Raw genomic sequence first — 22,158 nt, 5'->3', positions numbered from 1 at the left:
ATTTTGGGAGTACAAAGCTTGTATGCACCTGTCAGAATAAAAAGCAAGGATAACAGGTTTAGGGGACCTTGGTTTTCGAGAAATGTTGAGGCCCTGGTTTAAAGAAAAAAGGTGTATAGCAGGTATAGGCAGGTAGGAAAAAATTTGTGTATAAGAAATGCAAGAGGACAGTTAAGAAAGAAACCAGGAGAGCTAAAATAAGGCATGAGGTTGCTCAAAGTGAAAGGTGAAAGAGAATCCAAAGCACTTCTACAGATGTGAAGAACAAGGGACAAAATTGGCTCTCTTAAATCTGGGTTATCACCGGCATATGTCGTGAAATTTGTTAACTTAGTGGCAGCAGTTCAGTGTAATACTTAATATAGAAGAAAAAAAAGTAAATCAATGACAGTAAGTATATATTTACGTATATGTTTATTAAATAGTTAGATTATAAATAGTGCAAAACAGAAATCATATAAAAAGTCAGTAGTGTCCAAAGATTCAATGTCCATACAGGAATCGGATGGCAGAGGGGAAGAAGCTGTTCCTGAATCACTGAGTGTGTGCCTTCAGGCTTCTGTACCTCCTTTCTGACAGTAGCAATGAGAAGAGGGCATGTCCTGGGTGCTGGGGGATCTTAATAATGGATGCTGCCTTTCTGAGACATCACCCCTTGAAGATGTCCTGGGTACTTTGTAGGCTCATACCCAAGATGGAGCTGACTAATTTTACAACTTTCTGTAGCTCCCCTCCCCACACCAAACAGTGATGCAGCCTGTCAGAATGCTCTCCATGGTACATCTGTAGAAGTTTGAGTGTTTTAGGTGACAAACCAAATCTCCTCAAACTCCTAATGAAATATAGCCGCTGTTTTGCCTTCTTTATAGCTGCATCGATATGTTGGGACCAGGTTATATCCTCAGAGATATTGTCACCCAGGAATTTGAAATTGCTCACTCTCTCCACTTCTGATCCCTCTATGAGGATTGGTTCATGTTCCATCGTTGTACATGAAATGTTCTTGAATACTCCTGCCAGTTGGTTGGAACAAGTTTTCAGAGCCTTACCAGGTACTCCATCAGGACCTTCCGCCCTGCGAGGGTTCACCTTCCTGAAAGTCAGCCTGACTGGCCCCCGAGACGGAGATCACAGGGTCACCAGAGCTGCAGGGGTCTTCACAGCTGCAGTTACATTTTCCCTTTCAAAACAGGCAGAGAAGGTGTTGAGATCATCTGGTAGTGAAGCACTGCTGCCATTCATGCTATTGGGTTTTGCTTTGTAGAAGTAATGTCCTGCAAACCCTAACAGAGTTGTTGTACATCTGATGTTGCCTCCAACCTCGCTCAGATTTGTTTCTTTGCCCTTGGAATAGCCCTCCACAAATCATACCTGGTATTCTTGTCCAGACCTGGGTCACCAGTCTTCAATAGTTCCATTTAATATCAAAGAAAATATACAATATACATCCTGAAATTCTTATTCTTTGCAAACATCTACAAAAACAGAAGAGTAACCCAAAGAATGAGTGACAGTTAAAACGTTAGGACCTGAAAGCCCCCCTTCCCATGCATAAACAGCAGCAAAACAACAACGCTCCCCCACCCCCATGCACTTCCACAAAAAAATCAGCACCCTCCACCCACCAAGCAAGCAATAGTAAGTCCCCCAAAAAGACCATGAACTGTAGTACAACGCAAACTCATCATTCACCTGAACAATTCAACATGCCGCAGGCTCTCTTGCTCTCTAATAAAGGGAAAAAGTGATGTCCCTTGTCACAGTCAGAAGGAAGACATAACAAAAGAACTCGCTGATTTATGGTGTTAAAAGTCTGTCACGCCGCTTTTTTTCCGAGTTCTGAGACTTGGAATCGACAATCTCTCACCCTCAGAAGAGAGAGAGAAAGCACAATTCACTGAGTACACAGCCTCCGACAGCAGATCCGTTGTTCCCGATCTTCCGTTCTCTCCCGTGATGCTTCAGTCAGCAGCACAGCCTTAGGGCCGTGAAACCGGAACCCCAAAGGTGCGCTCGTTTTCTAGGGCACATCCTAATGATATCGCAAAGTGGCTGGCCATGCATCCCCAAGAGCGGGTCCCACAGCCGCCAAGAACCGAAGTCTGAGTGGAATCACCAACCACGATGGTTTGGCCTGCAGAGAGGAAATGAAAGAGCTCAAGGCCTGATTCCTCTTCCTCAATGTCAATAGGACAAAGGGGATGGCTATCAACTTCAGGAGAACTCGTGCCAGTCACACCCCTCTCTGCATTGGCAGCACAACAGTGGAAGATGCGAGCAGTTTCAGACTCCATCTTGCACAAACTCTCACGGCCCCAGAACACATTTCACATATTCAGGAAAGCTCACCAACGTCTCTACTTTTTGAAGAGACTGAAGAGAGCTGGACTATGCTCACCCATACTCACATCATTCTACAGATACACAATAGAGAGCATCTTAACAAGCTGCATCACTGCATGGATCAGAAAACTCACTGCACAGCACAGAGAATTCACTGCACAGCACAGGAAACTCACTGCATGGATCAGAAAACTCACTGCACGGATCAGAAAACTCACTGCACAGCACAGAAAACTCACTGCATGGATCAGAAAACTCACTGCACGGATCAGAAAACTCACTGCACGGATCAGAAAACTCACTGCACAGCACAGAAAACTCACTGCATGGATCAGAAAACTCACTGCACGGATCAGAAAACTCACTGCACGGATCAGAAAATTCACTGCACAGCACAGAAAACTCACTGCACAGCACAGAAAACTCACTGCATGGTACAGAAAACTCACTGCATGGATCAGAAAACTCACTGCATGGATCAGAAAACTCACTGCATGGATCAGAAAACTCACTACATGGTACAGAAAACTCACTGCATGGATCAGAAAACTCACTGCACGGATCAGAAAACTCACTGCACAGCACAGAAAACTCACTGCACGGATCAGAAAACTCACTGCACAGCACAGAAAACTCACTGCACGGATCAGAAAACTCACTGCACAGCACAGAAAACTCACTGCATGGATCAGAAAACTCACTGCACGGATCAGAAAACTCACTGCACAGCACAGAAAACTCACTGCACGGATCAGAAAACTCACTGCACAGCACAGAAAACTCACTGCATGGATCAGAAAACTCATTGCATGGTACAGAAAACTCACTGCATGGATCAGAAAACTCACTGCATGGATCAGAAAACTCATTGCATGGTACAGAAAACTCACTGCATGGATCAGAAAACTCACTGCATGGTACAGAAAACTCACTGCATGGATCAGAAAACTCACTGCATGGATCAGAAAACTCACTGCATGGTACAGAAAACTCACTGCATGGATCAGAAAACTCACTGCATGGTACAGAAAACTCACTGCATGGATCAGAAAACTCACTGCACAGCACAGAAAACTCACTGCATGGCACAGAAAACTCACTGCATGGATCAGAAAACTCACTGCATGGATCAGAAAACTCACTGCACGGTGCAGAAAACTCACTGCATGGATCAGAAAACTCACTGCACGGTGCAGAAAACTCACTGCATGGTACAGAAAACTCACTGCATGGTACAGAAAACTCACTGCATGGATCAGAAAACTCACTGCATGGAACAGAAAACTCACTGCATGGCACAGAAAACTCACTGCACGGCACAGAAAACTCACTGCATGGATCAGAAAACTCACTGCATGGATCAGAAAACTCATTGCATGGATCAGAAAACTCACTGCATGGTACAGAAAACTCACTGCATGGATCAGAAAACTCACTGCAGTGGGCAGGATGGTTCTATGATGGGTAGTCAAAACTGTCTAACTCATCACTGATATCAGCTACCCACCGTCAAGGACAATTATATGGAAAGATGCTGGAAAATTGCCCATTGTATCATAAAGGATCCCATCCACCCTGCTCATGGACTGTTTGTCCCACTCCCATCAGGGAGGAGGCTATGTAGCATCCACTCCAGGACCACTAGGCTCAAAGACAGTTACTTTCCCCAAGCAGTAAGGCTGATCAACACCTCCACCCACTAATCCACCCCTCCACACCCCCAAACACCACTACTTTATCATTTCCTCTCCATCCTCTCATGTACGGACACTCCTGGGCCTAGCATCACTTTATGGGCATACAATGCAATCAATCTGTGGGTATAAGCTTCCATACGTCTTTTTATTTATTATGTCTTTATCTCACCATGTTCATTATCTCACTGTGTCTTTATCTCACTGTGTGTGTTACCTCACTATGTTTTTATCTCACCATGTTCGTTACCTCACTGTGTTTTTATCTCACCATGTTCGTTACCTCACTGTGTCTTTATCTCACCATGTTCATCATCTCACTGTGTCATTATCTCACTGTGTCGTTATCTTATTGTGTGTTTATGTTGCATTGGATCTGAAGTAACAGTAATATCATTCTTCTTTACCATTTCTACTAGAAATGACATTAACCAATCTGGAATCTTGCTCCCTCACAGGTAGCTGCTCACTCCAGTGTGCTGTTTTTCGTCCTCACTGACTTGGCCTATGTCGATCCGATGTACCAGTACTCACTCAGCTGGTTCCAAAACCTTTACGCACGTTCTATTGACAAGAGCACTCCATCAAGCCACCTTCAGGAGAGGATAAACCATCTGAATATCCAGTTTACCAACAGGTAATTCCTGAGGTGGCTGAGCCTGGTCGGTGTAAACACCACAGCTCGGTCACAAGGGCCGGGAACTGGAGCATCCTCCAGCGGTACAGGGGAACACGGAGCCACATCTCAGAACCCACTAGTAAAACCAGCTGGGTGGAATAGTATCTACATAGAATATCCCAGAGATAATCAACACGGTGAGATAATGACAATGTGAGATAACCACACGGTGAGATAAAGACACAGTCAGATAACAACACAGTGAGATAACGACACGGTGAGATAACGACACGGTGAGATAATGAACACAGTGAGATAACGACATGGTGAGATAAAGACACAGTCAGATAACGAACACAGTGAGGTATTGACACTGTGAGATAATGAACACGATGAGGTAACGACACGGTGAGATAAAGACAGTGAGATAACGAACACAGTGAGATAACGAACACAGTGAGATATTGACACAGTGAGATAACAACACAGTGAGATAATGACACAGTGAGATAACGACACAGTCAGATAACGACACGGTGAGATAACGACACGGTGAGATAACGACACAGTGAGATAACGACACAGTGAGATAATGACACAGTGAGATAACGAACACAGTGAGATATTGACACAGTGAGATAACAACACAGTGAGATAATGACACAGTGAGATAACGACACAGTCAGATAACGACACGGTGAGATAACGACACAGTGAGATAACGACACAGTGAGATAACGACACGGTGAGATAACGACACGGTGAGATAACGACACAGTGAGATAACGACACAGTGAGATAATGACACGGTGAGATAACAACACAGTGATAACGACATGGTGAGATAAAGACACAGTCAGATAACGAACACAGTGAGGTATTGACACTGTGAGATAATGAACACGATGAGGTAACGACACGGTGAGATAAAGACAGTGAGATAACGAACACAGTGAGATATTGACACAGTGAGATAACAACACAGTGAGATAATGACACAGTGAGATAACGACACAGTCAGATAACGACACGGTGAGATAACGACACAGTGAGATAATGACACGGTCAGATAACGACACGGTGAGATAATGAACACAGTGAGATAACGACACGGTGAGATAATGAACACAGTGAGATAACAATCACAGTGAAGTAACGACACGGTGAGATAACGAACACGGGTGAGATAACGACACAGTGAGATAATGAACACGGGTGAGATAACGACACAGTGAGGTAACAACACGGTGAGATAATGACACGATGAGATAACGACACAGTGAGATATAGATACAGTGAGATAACACCACAATGAGATAACGAACACGGGTGAGATAACGACACAGTGAGATAATGAACATGGTGAGATATTGACACAGTGAGATAACGACACAGTGAGATAACAACACAGTGAGATAACGACACGGTGAGATAACGACACAGTGAGATAACAACACAGTGAGATAACGACACGGTGAGATAACGACACGGTGAGATAACGACACAGTGAGATAACAACACAGTGAGATAACGAACACAGTGAGATAATGACACAGTGATAACGACACGGTGAGATAACGACACAGTGAGATAACGACACGGTGAGATAATGAACACGGTGAGATAATGACAATGTGAGATAACGACACAGTGAGATAACAAACGCGGTGAAATAACGAACACGGTGAGATAACGAACACAGTGAGATAACGACACAGTGATAACAACACGGTGAGATAACGACACGGTGAGATAACGAACACAGTGAGATAACGACACACTGAGATAAAGACATGGTTAGATAACGAACACGGTGAGATAACAAACGCAGTGAGATAACAAACGCGGTGAAATAACGAACACGGTGAGATAACGAACACGGTGAGATAACGACACAGTGAGATAACGAACACAGTGAGATAACGACACGGTGAGATAACGAACACGGGTGAGATAACGACACAGTGAGATAATGACATGGTGAGATAACGAACACAGTGAGATAACGACACAGTGAAATAACGAACACGGTGAGATAACGACACAGTGAGATAACGAACACGGTGAGATAGCGAACACGATGAGATAACGACCACAGTGAGATAACGAAACAGTGAGATAACGATGGTGAGATAATGACACAGTGAGATAACGAACACAGTGAGATAACGACACAGTGAGGTAACGACCACAGTGAGATAACGACACGATGAGATAACGACACGGTGAGATAATGAACAGGGTGAAATAACGAACGGTGAGGTAACGAACACGGTGAGATAATGACACAGCGAGATAACGAACACGGTGAGATAACGACACGGTGAGATAACGGACATGGTGAGATAACAAACCCGGTGAGATAACGACATGGTGAGATAACGACACGGTGAGATAATGAACACGGTGAGATAACGACACCGTGAGATAACGAACACAGTGAGATAGCGAACACGGTGTGATGGCGAACACGGTGAGATAACAACCACGGTGAGATAACGACACAGTGAGATAACGACACAGTGAGATAACGAACATGGTGAGATAACAACACAGTGAGATAACAACACAGTGAGATAACAAACACGGTGAGATAGCGAACACGGTGAGATAACGAACACAGTGAGATAACGACACGGTGAGATAACAACCAGTTGAGATAACGACCACGGTGAGATAACGACACAGTGAGATAACGAACACGGTGAGATAACGACACAGTGAGATAACAAACACAGTGAGATAACGACACGGTGAGATAACGACACGGTGAGGTAACGACACAATGAGGTAACGAACACGGTGAGATAACGACACGGTGAGATAACGAACGGTGAGGTACCAAACACAGTGAGATAACGACACGGTGAGGTAACGACACAGTGAGATAACAACACTGAGATAACAAACACGGTGAGATAACAAACACGGTGAGATAGCGAACACGGTGAGATAACAACCACGGTGAGATAACGACCACGGTGAGATAACGACACAGTGAGATAACTACACGGTGAGATAACGACACAGTGAGATAACAAACACGGTGAAATAATGACACAGTGAGATAACGACACGGTGAGGTAACGAACACGGTGAGGTAACGAACACGGTGAGATAATGACCACGGTGTTTGTGCCATCAGGTTGGAGGCTACCCAGACGGAATATAAGCTGTTGCTCCTCCATCTTGAGTGTGGCCTCATCGCGACAGTAGAGAAAGCCATGGATGGACATGTCGGAATGGGAAGTGGAATTAAAATGGGTGGCCACTGGGAGATCCACTTTCTCTGACTCCTATCTTTATTTCTCCAGTCTTTCCGAAGGTTTCAGCCTGAAACTCCAACTGTTCACTCTTTTCCATAGATGCTACCTGGCCTGCTGAGTTCCTCCAGCGTTTTGTGTGTGTTGCTTGGATTTCCAGCACTTGCAGATTTTCTTTTGTTTGTGATTGTTTTACCTGTCTAACTGTCTTATTAAAAGTTACACTAAGAGTATGGTGTTCAACTACCGTCACCCAGCTCTGGGAAGGTTGTCATTAAACTGGAAAGGCTACAAAATATTTATAAGGAAGATACTAGTACCAAGACTATCTGGCTTGAGTTATAGGAGAGAATAGATAGACGAGGAGTTTTTCCCTGAGTTTAGCAGGCTGAGCTTTATAAAGTTATGAGCTGCATAAATAGATGGAATTGCTCCATTGCAGGAGTCCAGAACAACAGGGCCTAGGTTCAAGGTGATTGGGCAAAGATTCAAAATGGACCTAAAGGGCAGCTCAAGTTTCTGTTTCAGTTATTGTAATTCAACTGTACACACATATGCTCCTGTTGCAGCTCAGGGTGTCGGAGTTCGGAATTCAACCCTGGCATCCTCAGTAAGGAGTCTTTGTACATCCCATCTGCATAACATCTGCAAACTTCGCGACAGCCATCAATTCTACCATCCAAGTCATTGACGCATAACGTAAAATGAATTGGTCCCAACACAGACCCCTGAGGAACACCGCTAGTCACCGGCAGCCAGCCAGAAAAGGCTCCCTTTATTCCACCAATCAGCCACTACTTTATCCATGCTAGGATCCTTCTTGTAATACCACGGGCTCGTAATTTGTTAAGCAGCCTCATGTGTGGCACCTTGTCAAAGGCCTACTGAAAATCCAAGTTCACAACATCAACCGATTCTCCTTTGTCTATCCTACTTGTTTTTTCTTCAAAGAATTCCAACAGATTTGTCAGGCAAGATTTTCCTAGATTCATCTGACTTTAGCTTCTCCTTCTCAAATTTCAGGGCGAATTTGATAATATGAAGGGTCTCGGCCTGAAACGTCGACTGTACCTCTTCCTAGAGATGCTGCCTGGCCTGCTGCATTCACCAGCAACTTTGATGTGTGTTGCTTGATAATATTATGATCACTTTCCCCTAAGGGGCTTAGTTTTAGGTCTCTAATCAATTTTGGTTCATTGTACAACACCCAATCCAGAAAGGCTGATCCCCTAGTGGGTCAACCATGAGCTGCTCTAAAAAGCAATCTCATAGGCTCTCTAGAAATTCCCCCTCCTGTAATCCAGCACCAACATGATTTTCCCAATCTACCTGCATACTGAAGTCCCCCATGACTATTGTCACATTGCCCTTTTGGCATGCATCTTCTATCTCCTGTTGTAATTTGTAGAACTCATCCTTAATACTGTTTGGGGGTCCGTATACAACTCGCATCAGGGTCTTTGCCTTGACTAGAACTATCAGTTCTAGGAAGCTGATCAAGGCCTTTGTACCCTTGCAGTTCCTTAGTGCTGTTCACAACGATTCTACACTTTCTAACCCTATGCCACCTCTTTCTAATTTTTTAATCTTTTAAAAAATCTTACCAATCTTTTATCTTTAATCTTTTACCAACAGAACAACTCAGCCCACTCTGCCTTCTTTCCTGGCCTTTCGATACAATGTGTATCCTTGGACATTGCGCTCCGAACTATAATCTTCTTTCGGCCATGATTCAGTGATACTTACAACATCATACCTGCCAATCTGTAACTGTGCTACAAGTTCATCTACCTTATTCCGTATATTGCGCGCATTCAGATACAACACCCTCAGTCCTGTATTCACTCTTTTCAATTCTGTCGCACCATGCTCAACCTTTGATTTCCTAACTTTGTCTGAGGTCTTACCAACACCTGCCTCCACAACCTCTCCATTAACTGTTCTGGCCCTCTGATTTCCACCCCATGCAATTCTGGTTTAAACCCCACTGTGTATCATTAACAAACCTTCCTGCTGGGATATTAGTCCCCCTCCAGTTCAGGTGCAAACTGACCCTTCTGTACAGGTTCCTCCTTCCCTGGAAGAGAGCCCAATGATCCAAAAATCTTATACCCTCCCTCCTGCACCTACCCCTTAGCCACATATTAAACTGTATAATCTTCCTATTTCTGGCCTCACTAGCATGTGGCATGGGTAGCAATCCTGAGATCACAACCCTGGAGATCCTGCCCTTTAACTTAACACCTAACTCCCTGAACTCACTGTGCAGAACCTCGTCACTCATCCTACCCATGTCATTGGTATCTACATGGAGGGTACGGCCCAGATCCGGGTCAGGATCCGTTCAGCAATCTTATCACAGTTGGAAAGAAGCTGTTCCCAAATCTGGCCGTACGAGTCTTCAAACTCCTGAACCTTCTCCCGGAGGGAAGAGGGACAAAAAGTCTGTTGGCTGGGTGGGTCGTGTCCTTGATTATCCTGGCAGCACTGCTCCAACAGCACTACCTCTCTACATGTCCTGTCTATCACCCCTTCAGCTTCCCGAATGATCCAGAGTTCATCCAGTTCCAGCTCCAACTCCTTAACATGGATTGTTAGAAGCTGCAGCTGGATGCACTTCTCACATTTGAAGTCGTCAGACACTAGAGGTCTCCTTACCTTCCCGCATCCTGCAAGAAGAGCATTTCACTATCCTGTCTGGCATCCCTCCTGCCCTAGCTGAGTGGACATAAAGAAGAGAAGGGGAAAAAATCAGCTTTTCTTTCCTTTGCTTTCTCTGTGCTGAACCCTCGAGGAGCTAAAGCTTTAATACCACCCTAAGTCCACTCAGACGATGGCCACTGCACTTCCCCTGCCTTCCTTCAATTTGCTCTTACTAATCAATCCCAATTGCCAATTGGTCACTGGTCAAAGTTCTATTACATGACTGCTAACTGCTCCTGCCTTTTATCCTTGGGCAGTGGAGCTGTTTGAAGTCCCCTCCTCTCCAAACTTCTGAGTCCAACTACTGTAGGGTGGGCAATTTTGTCATGGTGGTGTGGGAACAAGATTGAGAAGCAAGATTAATTGGCATCTGGGGATGTTTGAGTTTCAACAGGAGTCATACTGTAGATGTGTGAAAGGTAAATGAGGTTTGAATCTCCTCGCTGAAGTCTCTGGCAAGGGATGAGAAGGCTGATGAAGGAAGTGTGGCCAGTGCCATCCGTGTCCGTTTTCAGAGACCTTTGACAGAGTAACTGACCCGTTCGGTAGCATCTGTGGAAGCAGTTCTTCAGATCAAGACCTGAATCAGGACTGGGTTACAGCATCTTTGCGTCCCTCACATTGAAGGCAGGTTAGCAAAGTCAGGGCCTTCAGAGGCAGCACAGTTTAGGAAGCTGGAGTGATGCTGAGCAATTGCTGGCCACTTGGAGGATGGTGTACAGGAGTTACCCCCGACTCCCACTGAAACCCGGCAACAACTATTAGTGGTTCAAACAGAGTGTCAGAATAATGTAGTGACACGAGGCATTGTGCAGGTTCAGCAAGCCTTGAGCAACAAACACAAAATGCTAGACATCAACAGTTCATTTTCCTCCATAGATGCCACCCGATCTGCTGAGCTCCTCTAGCATTTTGTGTGCATTGTACAGGATAATATCTCCAAACGTGCAGGTGACACAAAGTCAGAAGTGTGAGGAGCTGAGAAATGGTCTGTAGGAGCTGCACTGCATGGGTAAATGGTGAAATTTACCATTGTGAACTGTGAAATGATGCCATTGGGCAGAGGAGGGAACCTTGGCTGAATGGGGCATCTCCAACAGTGGCACAGAGGCTGAAGGAATGGACATGAGGGTGAAAATCTATGTAAGAGTGAAGTGTATTGGGGTCTCAAGATTAGCGGGCAATGTGGGAAACCAGCTGGTTATGTTGAGTTCCAACAACACCAGTTCGGGCTTGAAAACTTCTACTGGTTCTGGTCAGGAGAAGGACATAAAGGTCTGAGGGAAGGCACAGAATGGAGTTACCAGAGTGAGCTAGCACAGTTAAGGGTTAGGGCCGCAGGAACTGGCATCATTCTCCTCATAGCGAGGCAGATTGTGGGGATTTAATGGAGGTCACCAAGAAATAAGTTGGAGGGTGGCAGAAAGGATCAGAGTGAGGAGACACACAAACTGCAGAGCTGGCATGAATCTCTGGGTCAGAGTGACAGGACACAGGGTGCAGACCTGGCTCGAGTCTCTGGGTCAGAGTGATAGGACACAGGGTATAGACCTGGCTCGAGTCTCTGGGTCAGAGTGATAGAACACAGGATATAGACCTGGCATGAATCCGAATCTCTGGAACACAGTGATGGGACAGAGGGTGCAGACCTGGCTCGAGTCTCTGGGTCAGAGTGATAGGACACAGGGTGCAGACCTGGCTCGAGTCTCTGGGTCAGAGTGATAGGACACAGGGTGCAGACCTGGCTCGAGTCTCTGGGTCAGAGTGATAGGACACAGGGTGCAGACCTGGCAATAGTCTCTGGGTCAGAGTGATGGGACACAGGGTGCAGACCTGGCTCGAGTCTCTGGAACACAGTGATGGGACACAGGGTGCAGTCCTAGCATTAGTCTCTGGGTCAGAGTGATGGGAGACAGGGTCCAGACCTGGCTGGTATCTCTGGAACAGAGTACACAGTGCAGCCACACACACAAAGAGGTGGCTCCACGTTGAAAAGCACGGTTGGGGGCAGTCATTATCAAAGAATCTTGTCTGGTTGGTACAATTGGACTTCACCCTGTGGTCAGGGAGAGGAATTGGGAGAACATCCCTGAAATCCCCAAATCTCTCTATTTAGTCATGTCCCTCCTGGAAAGGAAAACCCTGTCTCTGAACCACATTGGGCGGCTGGTGAATGGGATGCCCAAGAGTGAAATCCATCACCAGGAGGCAGTGAAAAAAGGCATCACAGCAGCCACTAATAACCAGCCACCTCTCGTTCCGCAGTGTCTACCAGACTGTCTGCCGCTCACTGTTCGAGAGACACAAGCTGCTGTTCTCTTTCCTGCTCTGTGCTGGAATTCAAAGGAGCAGGAAACTGGTGAATGATGACGAGTGGAGATTTCTCCTGACCAGTGGTGTGGCTTTAGAGACCCCCTTTGTTAATCCAGACCCCTCCTGGGTGAAAGACAAGTCATGGGGTGAAATCGTTCGCCTTTCCTCTCTTCCTGCTTTCTCCGGACTAAAGGATCACTTCTGCTCCCAGGTAAGCCTGCAGGGGTACGGGACTGCCTGGAGATATGTATGGAGTGGTTATTTCTGCAAGAAGACACCAGGGCAAGGAGACTCATTGCTAGCTGTTACTCATTTCTTCTATTATAATTGTTCTACTCTTTTAAATTTAAATTCAAAGACCAAGAAATTCAATTGTTGCTTTTCCCTTGTACTATCTCAATGCACTGATGGAATGAAAGGATCTGATCGGTACTGATGACATGCAGAACAGGTTTTTCTCTCTACCTCGATACATGTGACAATAATACATCAACCTTTGGTACACCATAAACCTGATGAATAGTCTCAGCCCAAAATGTCGGCTGTTTACTCTTTTCCACAGATGCTGCCTGACCTGCTGAGTTCCTCCAGCATTTTGTGTGTGTTGCTCTGGTTTACCATCAGCTCAATCATAGAGACATGGAGTATGGAAACAGGTTCTTTGGCCCAACTGTCTAAGCTCACCATGATGCCCATGTACGCCTGTCCTATTTGCCCACATTTGGCCCATATCCTATCCATGGACCTGACCAAGTACCTTTGAAGTGTTGTTCATGCGCCTGTCTCACCCATTTCCTCTGGCAGCTCATTCCATATACAGACCACCCTCTGAGTGAAGAAGTTGTCCTCAGGTTCCTTTTAAATCTCTCTCACCTGAATCTTGTTCTCGATTCCCAACCCTGGAAAAAAAGACTTAGCACATTCAACCTAACTCTGCTCCTTGTGATTTTGATTTAAGAATTGATGGTATCATTTTCCTATACTCCAATGAATGAAGTCTTGGCCTATTCAACCTCTCTCTATAACTTAGTATCTCCAGTCCTGGCTACATCCTCATAAGTCACTACCTGGTCTGCTCCACTTTCAGAGAACCATGCACCTGCACTGTGAGATCCCTCTGTTGCACAACACTCCCCAGGGTCTACTGTGGAAGTCCTACCCCAATTTGCTTTCCCAAAAAGTAATACCTTGCACTTATTTGAATTAAATTCCTTTTCCGTCCCTCTGCCCAGTTACACAGTTGATTTGATCCCTGATAACCATTGAATTCTACTTGCTGTCCCTCTGCCCTGTTACACAGCTGATTTGATCCCTGATAACCATTGAATTCTACTTGCTGTCCCTCTGCCCTGTTACACAGCTGATTCAATCCCTGATAACCACCTTCACTGTCAGTGACACCAGCTATTTCAGAGTCATACGCAGACTAACTAGCCATAGAAACGTAGAAAACCTACAGCACAATACAGGCCCTTCTGCACGCAGAGTTATACCGAACATGTCCCTACCTTAGAAATTACTAGGCTTACCTGTAGCCCTCTATTTTTCTAAGCTCCATGTATTTATCTAAAAGTCTCTTAAAAGACCCTATCGTATCTGCCTCCACCACCGTTGCCGGCAGCCCATTCCACGCACTCACCACTCTCTGAGTAAAAAAACTTACCCCTGACATCTCCTCTGTACCTACTCCCCAGCACCTTAAACCTGTGTCCTCTTGTGGCAACCATTTCAGCCCTGGGAAAAAGCCTCTGACTATCCACATGATCAATGCCTCTCATCATCTTATCTCTATCAGGTCACCTCTCATCCCCGTCACTCCAAGGAGAAAAGGCAAAGTTCACTCAACCTATTCTCATAAGGCACGCTCCCCAATCCAGGCAACATCCTTGTAAATCTCCTCTGCACCCTTTCTATGACTTGCATGTTCTTATCCAAGTTGTTGATATAGATGACAAACAACATCACTGAGTGCTGGAGAACCTCCGGTCCTTCTACTATCACCCTCTGCCTTATACCATCCAGCCAATTGTATATCCAATTAGGCAGCTGTCCCTGGATATAACCTTTCAGAGCAGCCTACCATAAGACATTAAGACATAGGAGAAAAATGAGTCCATTCAGACCATCGAGTCTGCTCCGTCATTTGCTCATTACTGATACGTTTCCCCTCCACCTCATTCTCCTGCCTTCTCCATGTAACCTTGCACCCCCTGACTAATCAAGAACCTATCAACTTCCACCTTAAGTACACCCAATGACCTGGCCTGTCCTCCCCTGCCGCCTGTAGCTACACATTCCACAGATTTACCACACTCTGGCTAAGGAAATTCCTCTTCATCTTCATTCTAAATGGACGCTCCTCTATTCTGAAGCTGTACCCTCTGGTCCTAAATTCCCCCACTATAGGAAACGTCTTCATCACATCCACTGTATAAGGCCTTTTAGCATTCGATAGGTTTCAGTGAGATCCCCCACCCCATTTCTCTAAATTCCAGTGAGTAGAGGCCTAGACCCATCAGGCACTCTTCATGTGACGAGTCTTTCAATCCCACAATCATTTTTATGAACCTCCTTTGAACCCTGTCTAATGTCAACACATCGTTTCTTAGATAAGGAGCCCAAAACTCTCACAGTACTCCAAGTGAGGCTTCACCATTACATCGCTTGTATATTCTGGTCCCCTCGAAATGAATGCCAACATTGCATTTGCTTTTCTCACCACCAACTCAACCTTCAAGTTAATCTTTAGGGACTCCCAAGTCCCTTTGCACCTCTGATTTTTGGATCTTCTCCTCATTTACAAACTACTCTACGCTTTTATTCCTTCTACCAAAGTGCATGGCCATACACTTCACCACACTGTATTCCATCTGCCACTTCTTTGCCCATTCTCCTAATCCAAGTGCTTCTGCAGCCTCTCTACGTCCTCAACACTACCTGCCCCTATACGTATCTTTGTATTGTCTGCAAACTTGACCATAAAGCCATCAATTTCATCATTGAAATTGTTCACATACAAGATAAAAAGAATCAGTCCCAACACAGACCCCAGTGAAACACCACTGGTCACTGGCAGCCAATCTGAAAAGGCTTCCTTTACTTGCCTCCTGAAAAGGTTTTCTTTGCCTCCTGCCAATCAGCCAATGCTCTATCTATGCTGGTATCTGCCTTGTAATACCACGAGCTCTTATCTTGTTAAGCAGTCTCATGTGTGGCACCTTGTCAAAGACCTTCTGAAAATCCAAGTACACAACATCCACCGATTCTCCTTTGGCTATCCTGATTGTTATTTCATCAAAAAATTCTAACAGGTTGTCAGGCAAGATTTTCTCTTGAGGAAACCATGCTGACTACAACCTATTTTATCATGTGCCTTCAGGTACCCAAAACCCCATCCTTAACAATGGACTCCAACATCTTCCCAGCCACTGAGGTCAGACTAACTAGCCGATCATCTCCTTCCCTTCTTGAAGAGTGGAGTGACATTTGCAATTTTCCAGTTTTCTGCAACATGCCAGAATCTATTAATTCTTGAAAGATCTTTACTAATGCCTCCACAATTTCTTCAGCCACCTCTTTCAGAACCCTGGGGTGTACACCATCTGGTCAGATGACTTCAGACCTTTCAGCTTCCTAAGCACCTTCTCCCTAGTAATAGTATCTGCATCACTCCCCTCTGCCCCAACACTCTCAAACTTCTGACTCTTCACTGCTAGTGAAGACTGATGCAAAATACTTATTCAGTTCGTCTGCCATTTCTTTGCCCCATCACTACCTCTCTAGCGTCATTTTCGAACAGTCTGCTCTTGCCTCTCTATTGCTCTTTGTATTATCTGAAAATACTTCTGGTATCCGTTTTGATGCCATTGGCTTGCTTACCGTTATATTTCATCTTTTCCCTTTTTTAGTTGCTCTCTACTGGTTTTTAAAAACTTCTGAATCTCTGACCTCCTACTAATTTTTGCTGTATTACAACCCTCTCTTTTGCTTTTATGTTGGCTTTGACTTCCGTTGTCAGCCACAGTTGCATCATCCTGCATTTAGAATATTTTTCCATCTTTGGGATGTGCAGTATCTACCCTGCGCCTTCCAAATTGCTGCCAGAAATTCCAGCCATTGCTGTTCTTCCATCATCCCTGCCAGTGTTCATCTTTGGCCAGCACCTCTCTGGTATCTTTGTAATTCCCTTTACTCCACAATAATACTGAACTATTTGACTTTATCTTCACTCTCTCAAATTGCAGGGCAAATCACTGCCTTCAAAGGTTCTCTTTACCTTAAGTTCCCGAATCAAATCCAGTGCAAAGTTCAATGTAAAATTTATTATCAGAGTACATACACATCACCACATACAACCCTTTTTAAAAAAGGAGGGAGAGAGAAACTGGGGAATTATAGGCCGGTTAGCCTAACGTCGGTGGTGGGGAAACTGCTGGAGTCAGTTATCAAAGATGTGATAACAGCACATTTGGAAAGCGGTGAAATCATCGGACAAAGTCAGCATGGATTTGTGAAAGGAAAATCATGTCTGACGAATCTCATAGAATTTTTTGAGGATGTAACTAGTAGAGTGGATAGGGGAGAACCAGTGGATGTGGTATATTTGGATTTTCAAAAGGTTTTTGACAAGGTCCCACACAGGAGATTAGTGTGCAAACTTAAAGCACATGGTATTGGGGGTAAGGTATTGATGTGGATAGAGAATTGGTTAGCAGACAGGAAGCAAAGAGTGGGAATAAACAGGACCTTTTCAGAATGGCAGGCAGTGACTAGTGGGGTACCGCAAGGCTCAGTGCTGGGACCCCAGTTGTTTACAATATATATTAATGACTTGGATGAGGGAATTAAATGCAGCATCTCCAAGTTTGCGGATGACACGAAGCTGGGCGGCAGTGTTAGCTGTGAGGAGGATGCTAAGAGGATGCAGGGTGACTTGGATAGGTTGGGTGAGTGGGCAAATTCATGGCAGATGCAATTTAATGTGGATAAATGTGAAGTTATCCACCTTGGTGGCAAAAATAGGAAAACAAATTATTATCTGAATGGTGGCCGATTAGGAAAAGGGGAGGTGCAACGAGACCTGGGTGTCATTATACACCAGTCATTGAAAGTGGGCATGCAGGTACAGCAGGCGGTGAAAAAGGCGAATGGTATGCTGGCATTTATAGCGAGAGGATTCGAGTACAGGAGCAGGGAGGTACTACTGCAGTTGTACAAGGCCTTGGTGAGACCACACCTGGAGTACCGTGTGCAGTTTTGGTCCCCTAATCTGAGGAAAGACATCCTTGCCATAGAGGGAGTACAAAGAAGGTTCACCAGATTGATTCCTGGGATGGCAGGACTTTCATATGAAGAAAGACTGGATGAACTAGGCTTGTACTCGTTGGAATTTAGAAGATTGAGGGGGGATCTGATTGAAAGATATAAAATCCTAAAGGGATTGGACAGGCTAGATGCAGGAAGATTGTTCCCGATGTTGGGGAAGTCCAGATCGAGGGGTCACAGTTTGAGGATAAAGGCGAAGCCTTTTAGGACTGAGATTAGGAAAAACTTCTTCACACAGAGAGTGGTGAATCTGTGGAATTCTCTGCCACAGGAAACAGTTGAGGCCAGTTCATTAGCTATGTTTAAGAGGGAGTTAGATATGGCCCTTGTGGCTACGGGGATCAGAGGGTATGGAGGGAAGGCTGGGGCGGGGTTCTGAGTTGGATGATCAGCCATGATCATAATAAATGGCGGTGCAGGCTCGAAGGGCTGAATGGCCTACTCCTGCACCTATTTTCTATGTTTTCTATGTTTTACCTCTAAGATTCATTTTCTACGGGCATACTTAGCAGTTCTATAGAACAGTAACTGTAAACAGGATCAATGAACCACAAACTGTGCAAATGTAGATTATAAATAAACAGCAATAAATAATGAGAGCATGAGACAACAAGATAAAGAGCCCTTAAAGTGAGACTATCGGTTTAAGGGTCCAAAGATTCAAAGGTCCAATTTAATGTCAGAGAAATAGATACAATATAGATCCTGAAATGCTTTTTCTTCACAAACATCCATGAAAACAGAGGTGCCCCAAAGAATGAATGACCGATAAATGTGAGAACCCCAAAGCTCCCCCTCCCAGCTCCCCCCCTCCCGCGTGTAACCAGCAGCGAGCAACAACCCCTCCTCTCCCCAACGGCAAAAGAAAGTAAGCATTGCATTCAAGCATGAGCAAAGCAATAGCAAAGACACAGACTTGTAGTTACCTCAAAGACTTTGCGTTTCAGACTGACACTTCACATACCACAGGCTCTCTCTCCCTAATAAGGGAGAAGGGGTTGTCTCCATTTTCCCAGTGAGCGGAAAGACATAACAAACGACTCGCTGGTTTATCATGTTAAAAGACCATTCCGTCACTTTTTTCGAGCTCTGTGCCTGAAGATCGCAAAGATCTCGGGTCTTTGGGCACACAGCAGTAGATATTCCGACTCTCCGACGACATATGGGTCTCCTGCTGTGACACTGACCCTCGATCCGCCCATCTCCAGAGCCCCGAGATCCTAGGCTTCCAAACACGAGCTGGACTGTCAGGCCAAACAACGGCCAGCCTGAAACCCCGAGAGTGGGTCCCATTCCCACAAAGAACTGAAGTCAGCGTGAAACTCCAGGTCAGAGTCTTCAAAAGAACCCTGCAAGGGAAAAATAAAAATATTAAAGATGGAACTAGAGCTGTTTCCGAAGATGCAAGCAAAGGAATTGCCATTTAGCACCATTTTAACGGTTGTGGGAACACCAGGAATAGAATAGTCATAGTCATGGTCATACTTTATTGATCCCAGGGGAAATTGGTTTTCGTTACAGTTGAACCATAAATAATATATGGTAATAGAAATAGTAATAGTAATATTACTATTAGTAAATAGTAAATAGTAACAGTCATAGAAATAAATAGTAATAGAAAATAGTAATGAATAGTTAAATAGTAATATGTAAATTATGCCAGTAAATTATGAAATAAGTCCAGGACCAGCCTATTGGCTCAGAGTGTCTGACCCTCCAAGGGAGGAGTTGTAAAGTTTGATGGCCACAGGCAGGAATGACTTCCTATGACGCTCTGTGCTGCATCTCGGTGGAATGAGTCTCTGGCTGAATGTACTCCTGTGCCCACCCAGTACATTATGTAGTGGATGGGAGACATTGACCAAGATGGCATGCAACTTGGACAGCATCCTCTTTTCAGACACCACCGTCAGAGAGTCCAGTTCCGTCCCCACAACATCACTGGCCTTACGAATGAGTTTGTTGTTTCTGTTGGTGTCTACCACCCTCAGCCTGCTGCCCCAGCACACAACAGCAAACATGATCACACTGGCCACCACAGACTCGGAGAACATCCTCAGCATCGTCCAACAGATGTTAAAGGACCCCAGTCTCCTCAGGAAACAGAGACGGCTGTTGAGTGTAGTTATCCCCTTTTGTCAAGAGCCTGATGGTTGAGGGATAGAAACTGTGTCTGAACCTGGTGGCGCAAGTCCTGAGGCTCTTGTACCTTCTACCTAATGGCAGCAGCAAGAAAAGAGCATGGTCTGGGTGCTGAGGATCTTTGATGATGGATGCTGCTTTTCTACGTCAACGTTTCATGTCGATGTGCTTAATGGTTGGGAGGGTTTTACCCATGATGTACTGGGCCAAATCCACTATCTTTTGTAGGATTTTCCGCTCAAAATTCCCACACCAGGCCAAAATGCAGCCAGTCAGCACACTTTCCACCACACATCTATAGAAGTTTGCCAAGGTTTTTGTGGTATGCTGAATCTCTGCAGACTCCTGAGGAAGTAGAGGTGCTGTAGTGTTTCTTTGCAATAATATTTATATGATGGATCCAGGACAGGTCCTCGGAGATAGTGAGACCCAGGAATTTAAAGTTACTGACCCTCTCCACCTCTGATCCTTCAATGATTACTGATTCATAGACCTCTGGTTTCCCTCTCCTGAAGTCTACAATCAGTTCCCTGGTCTTATTGACATTGAGTGAGAGGTTGTTGTTATTACACCACTCAGTCAAATTTTCAATCTACCTCCTGTAAGGTTCAACCTCAAGCTGCTTTTAAAAGCCGTCCCATTGGCATTCTACAAATTCCCTCTATTGGAATTCAAAATCAGCACCAACCTGATTTTCCCAATCTACCTGCATATTGAAATCCCCTATGACTATCACTGCCCTTTGTCACGTACCCCGTGACAGATTAAAGAACCAGCAGAGATGGAAAACACCTTGGAGTCTGGTATTGCTATTAACTAATACTCATTTATTAGTAACTACGCAATACAGTAATAAAATTCAGATAAGTCAAACAGGATAGCAATGATTATATATATAAGTGTGGAAATATAAAAACCAAGCTGCTTCAAGCCTAGGGGTAAATAGATACAGTCTTACAATGATGAGAAAAGTTCAGTTCAGTTCATGGTATTGAGCTGAGTAGTGATGGAGAGAGAGAGGTGTCTAGTTCTTCAGATGAGCTGATACCGTCGATCTTCCCATTGTCCTCTGAAACTTGCAAATTAGCCAAACTTGACCAACTTAAGAGCACCGTCTTCAAGTGAAAGTCTACCAACCCAGGCGAGGGTTAGACACGCTAGTACTCCACAGGGTCGCTCTTTCACGCGCCAATAATCACAGATTGATACCTCGTAATTGATCCACTGTCCCATACTCGTTGAACACCTGAACAGGATAGTGGTAACTTCACCCCACCTTAGTGCGTCTGCGTGTCCTGTGAAACAAGCAATTACGCTGGTTTAAATACTGTTGTGCTGAACACCAGCTGTCCATCAAGTTGCTCCTCCCTTTTCTCTCTGTAGGAACACAGAAACTGACAGTGTCCTTGCAAAAGTATAAACACGCTGCAGAGAAACTATAACACCATCTCAAAGCAGTCTTCGCCTCTCTCTCTCTTAATATCAAGGTGTCTGTGTTGCACAACTCTCTCTCTCTCTCTCTCTCTCACTCTCTCTCTCTCTTTAAAAAGCACAGTTCACAGGGATAATTCAGGATCCCATCACACCTTCAAAAATGCATTTTCTATCTCCCGTTGTAATTTGTAGCCCACATCCTGGCTACTGTTCAGGACCTGTATATAACTCCTATCACGGTCTTTTTACCCTTGCAGTTCCTTTTCCACCAGCATTCTACATACTCCAATCCCATCTCACCTCTTTCTGAGGAGTTGATTTC

The 22,158-nt window shown here is 44.9% G+C and overlaps 1 protein-coding gene across 1 annotated transcript in view; it reads left to right on the top strand.

The window, feature by feature from the left end:
• LOC134359584 (dynein axonemal heavy chain 3-like) overlaps window positions 1-22,158 on the top strand; it is a 542,314-nt gene that overhangs the window by 417,676 nt on the left and 102,480 nt on the right. The window contains exons 59-60 of the mRNA XM_063073083.1: window positions 4,496-4,674; window positions 12,888-13,146. Coding sequence (XP_062929153.1) covers window positions 4,496-4,674; window positions 12,888-13,146 — 438 coding nt within the window. The remainder of the gene's footprint in view (window positions 1-4,495; window positions 4,675-12,887; window positions 13,147-22,158) is intronic.

This window comes from Mobula hypostoma, chromosome 20 (assembly GCF_963921235.1).
Source record: "Mobula hypostoma chromosome 20, sMobHyp1.1, whole genome shotgun sequence".
Taxonomy (NCBI): Eukaryota; Metazoa; Chordata; class Chondrichthyes; order Myliobatiformes; family Myliobatidae; genus Mobula; species Mobula hypostoma.
Note: the sequence above shows the minus strand (reverse complement) of the source record. Positions and strands in the feature narration are given on the sequence as shown.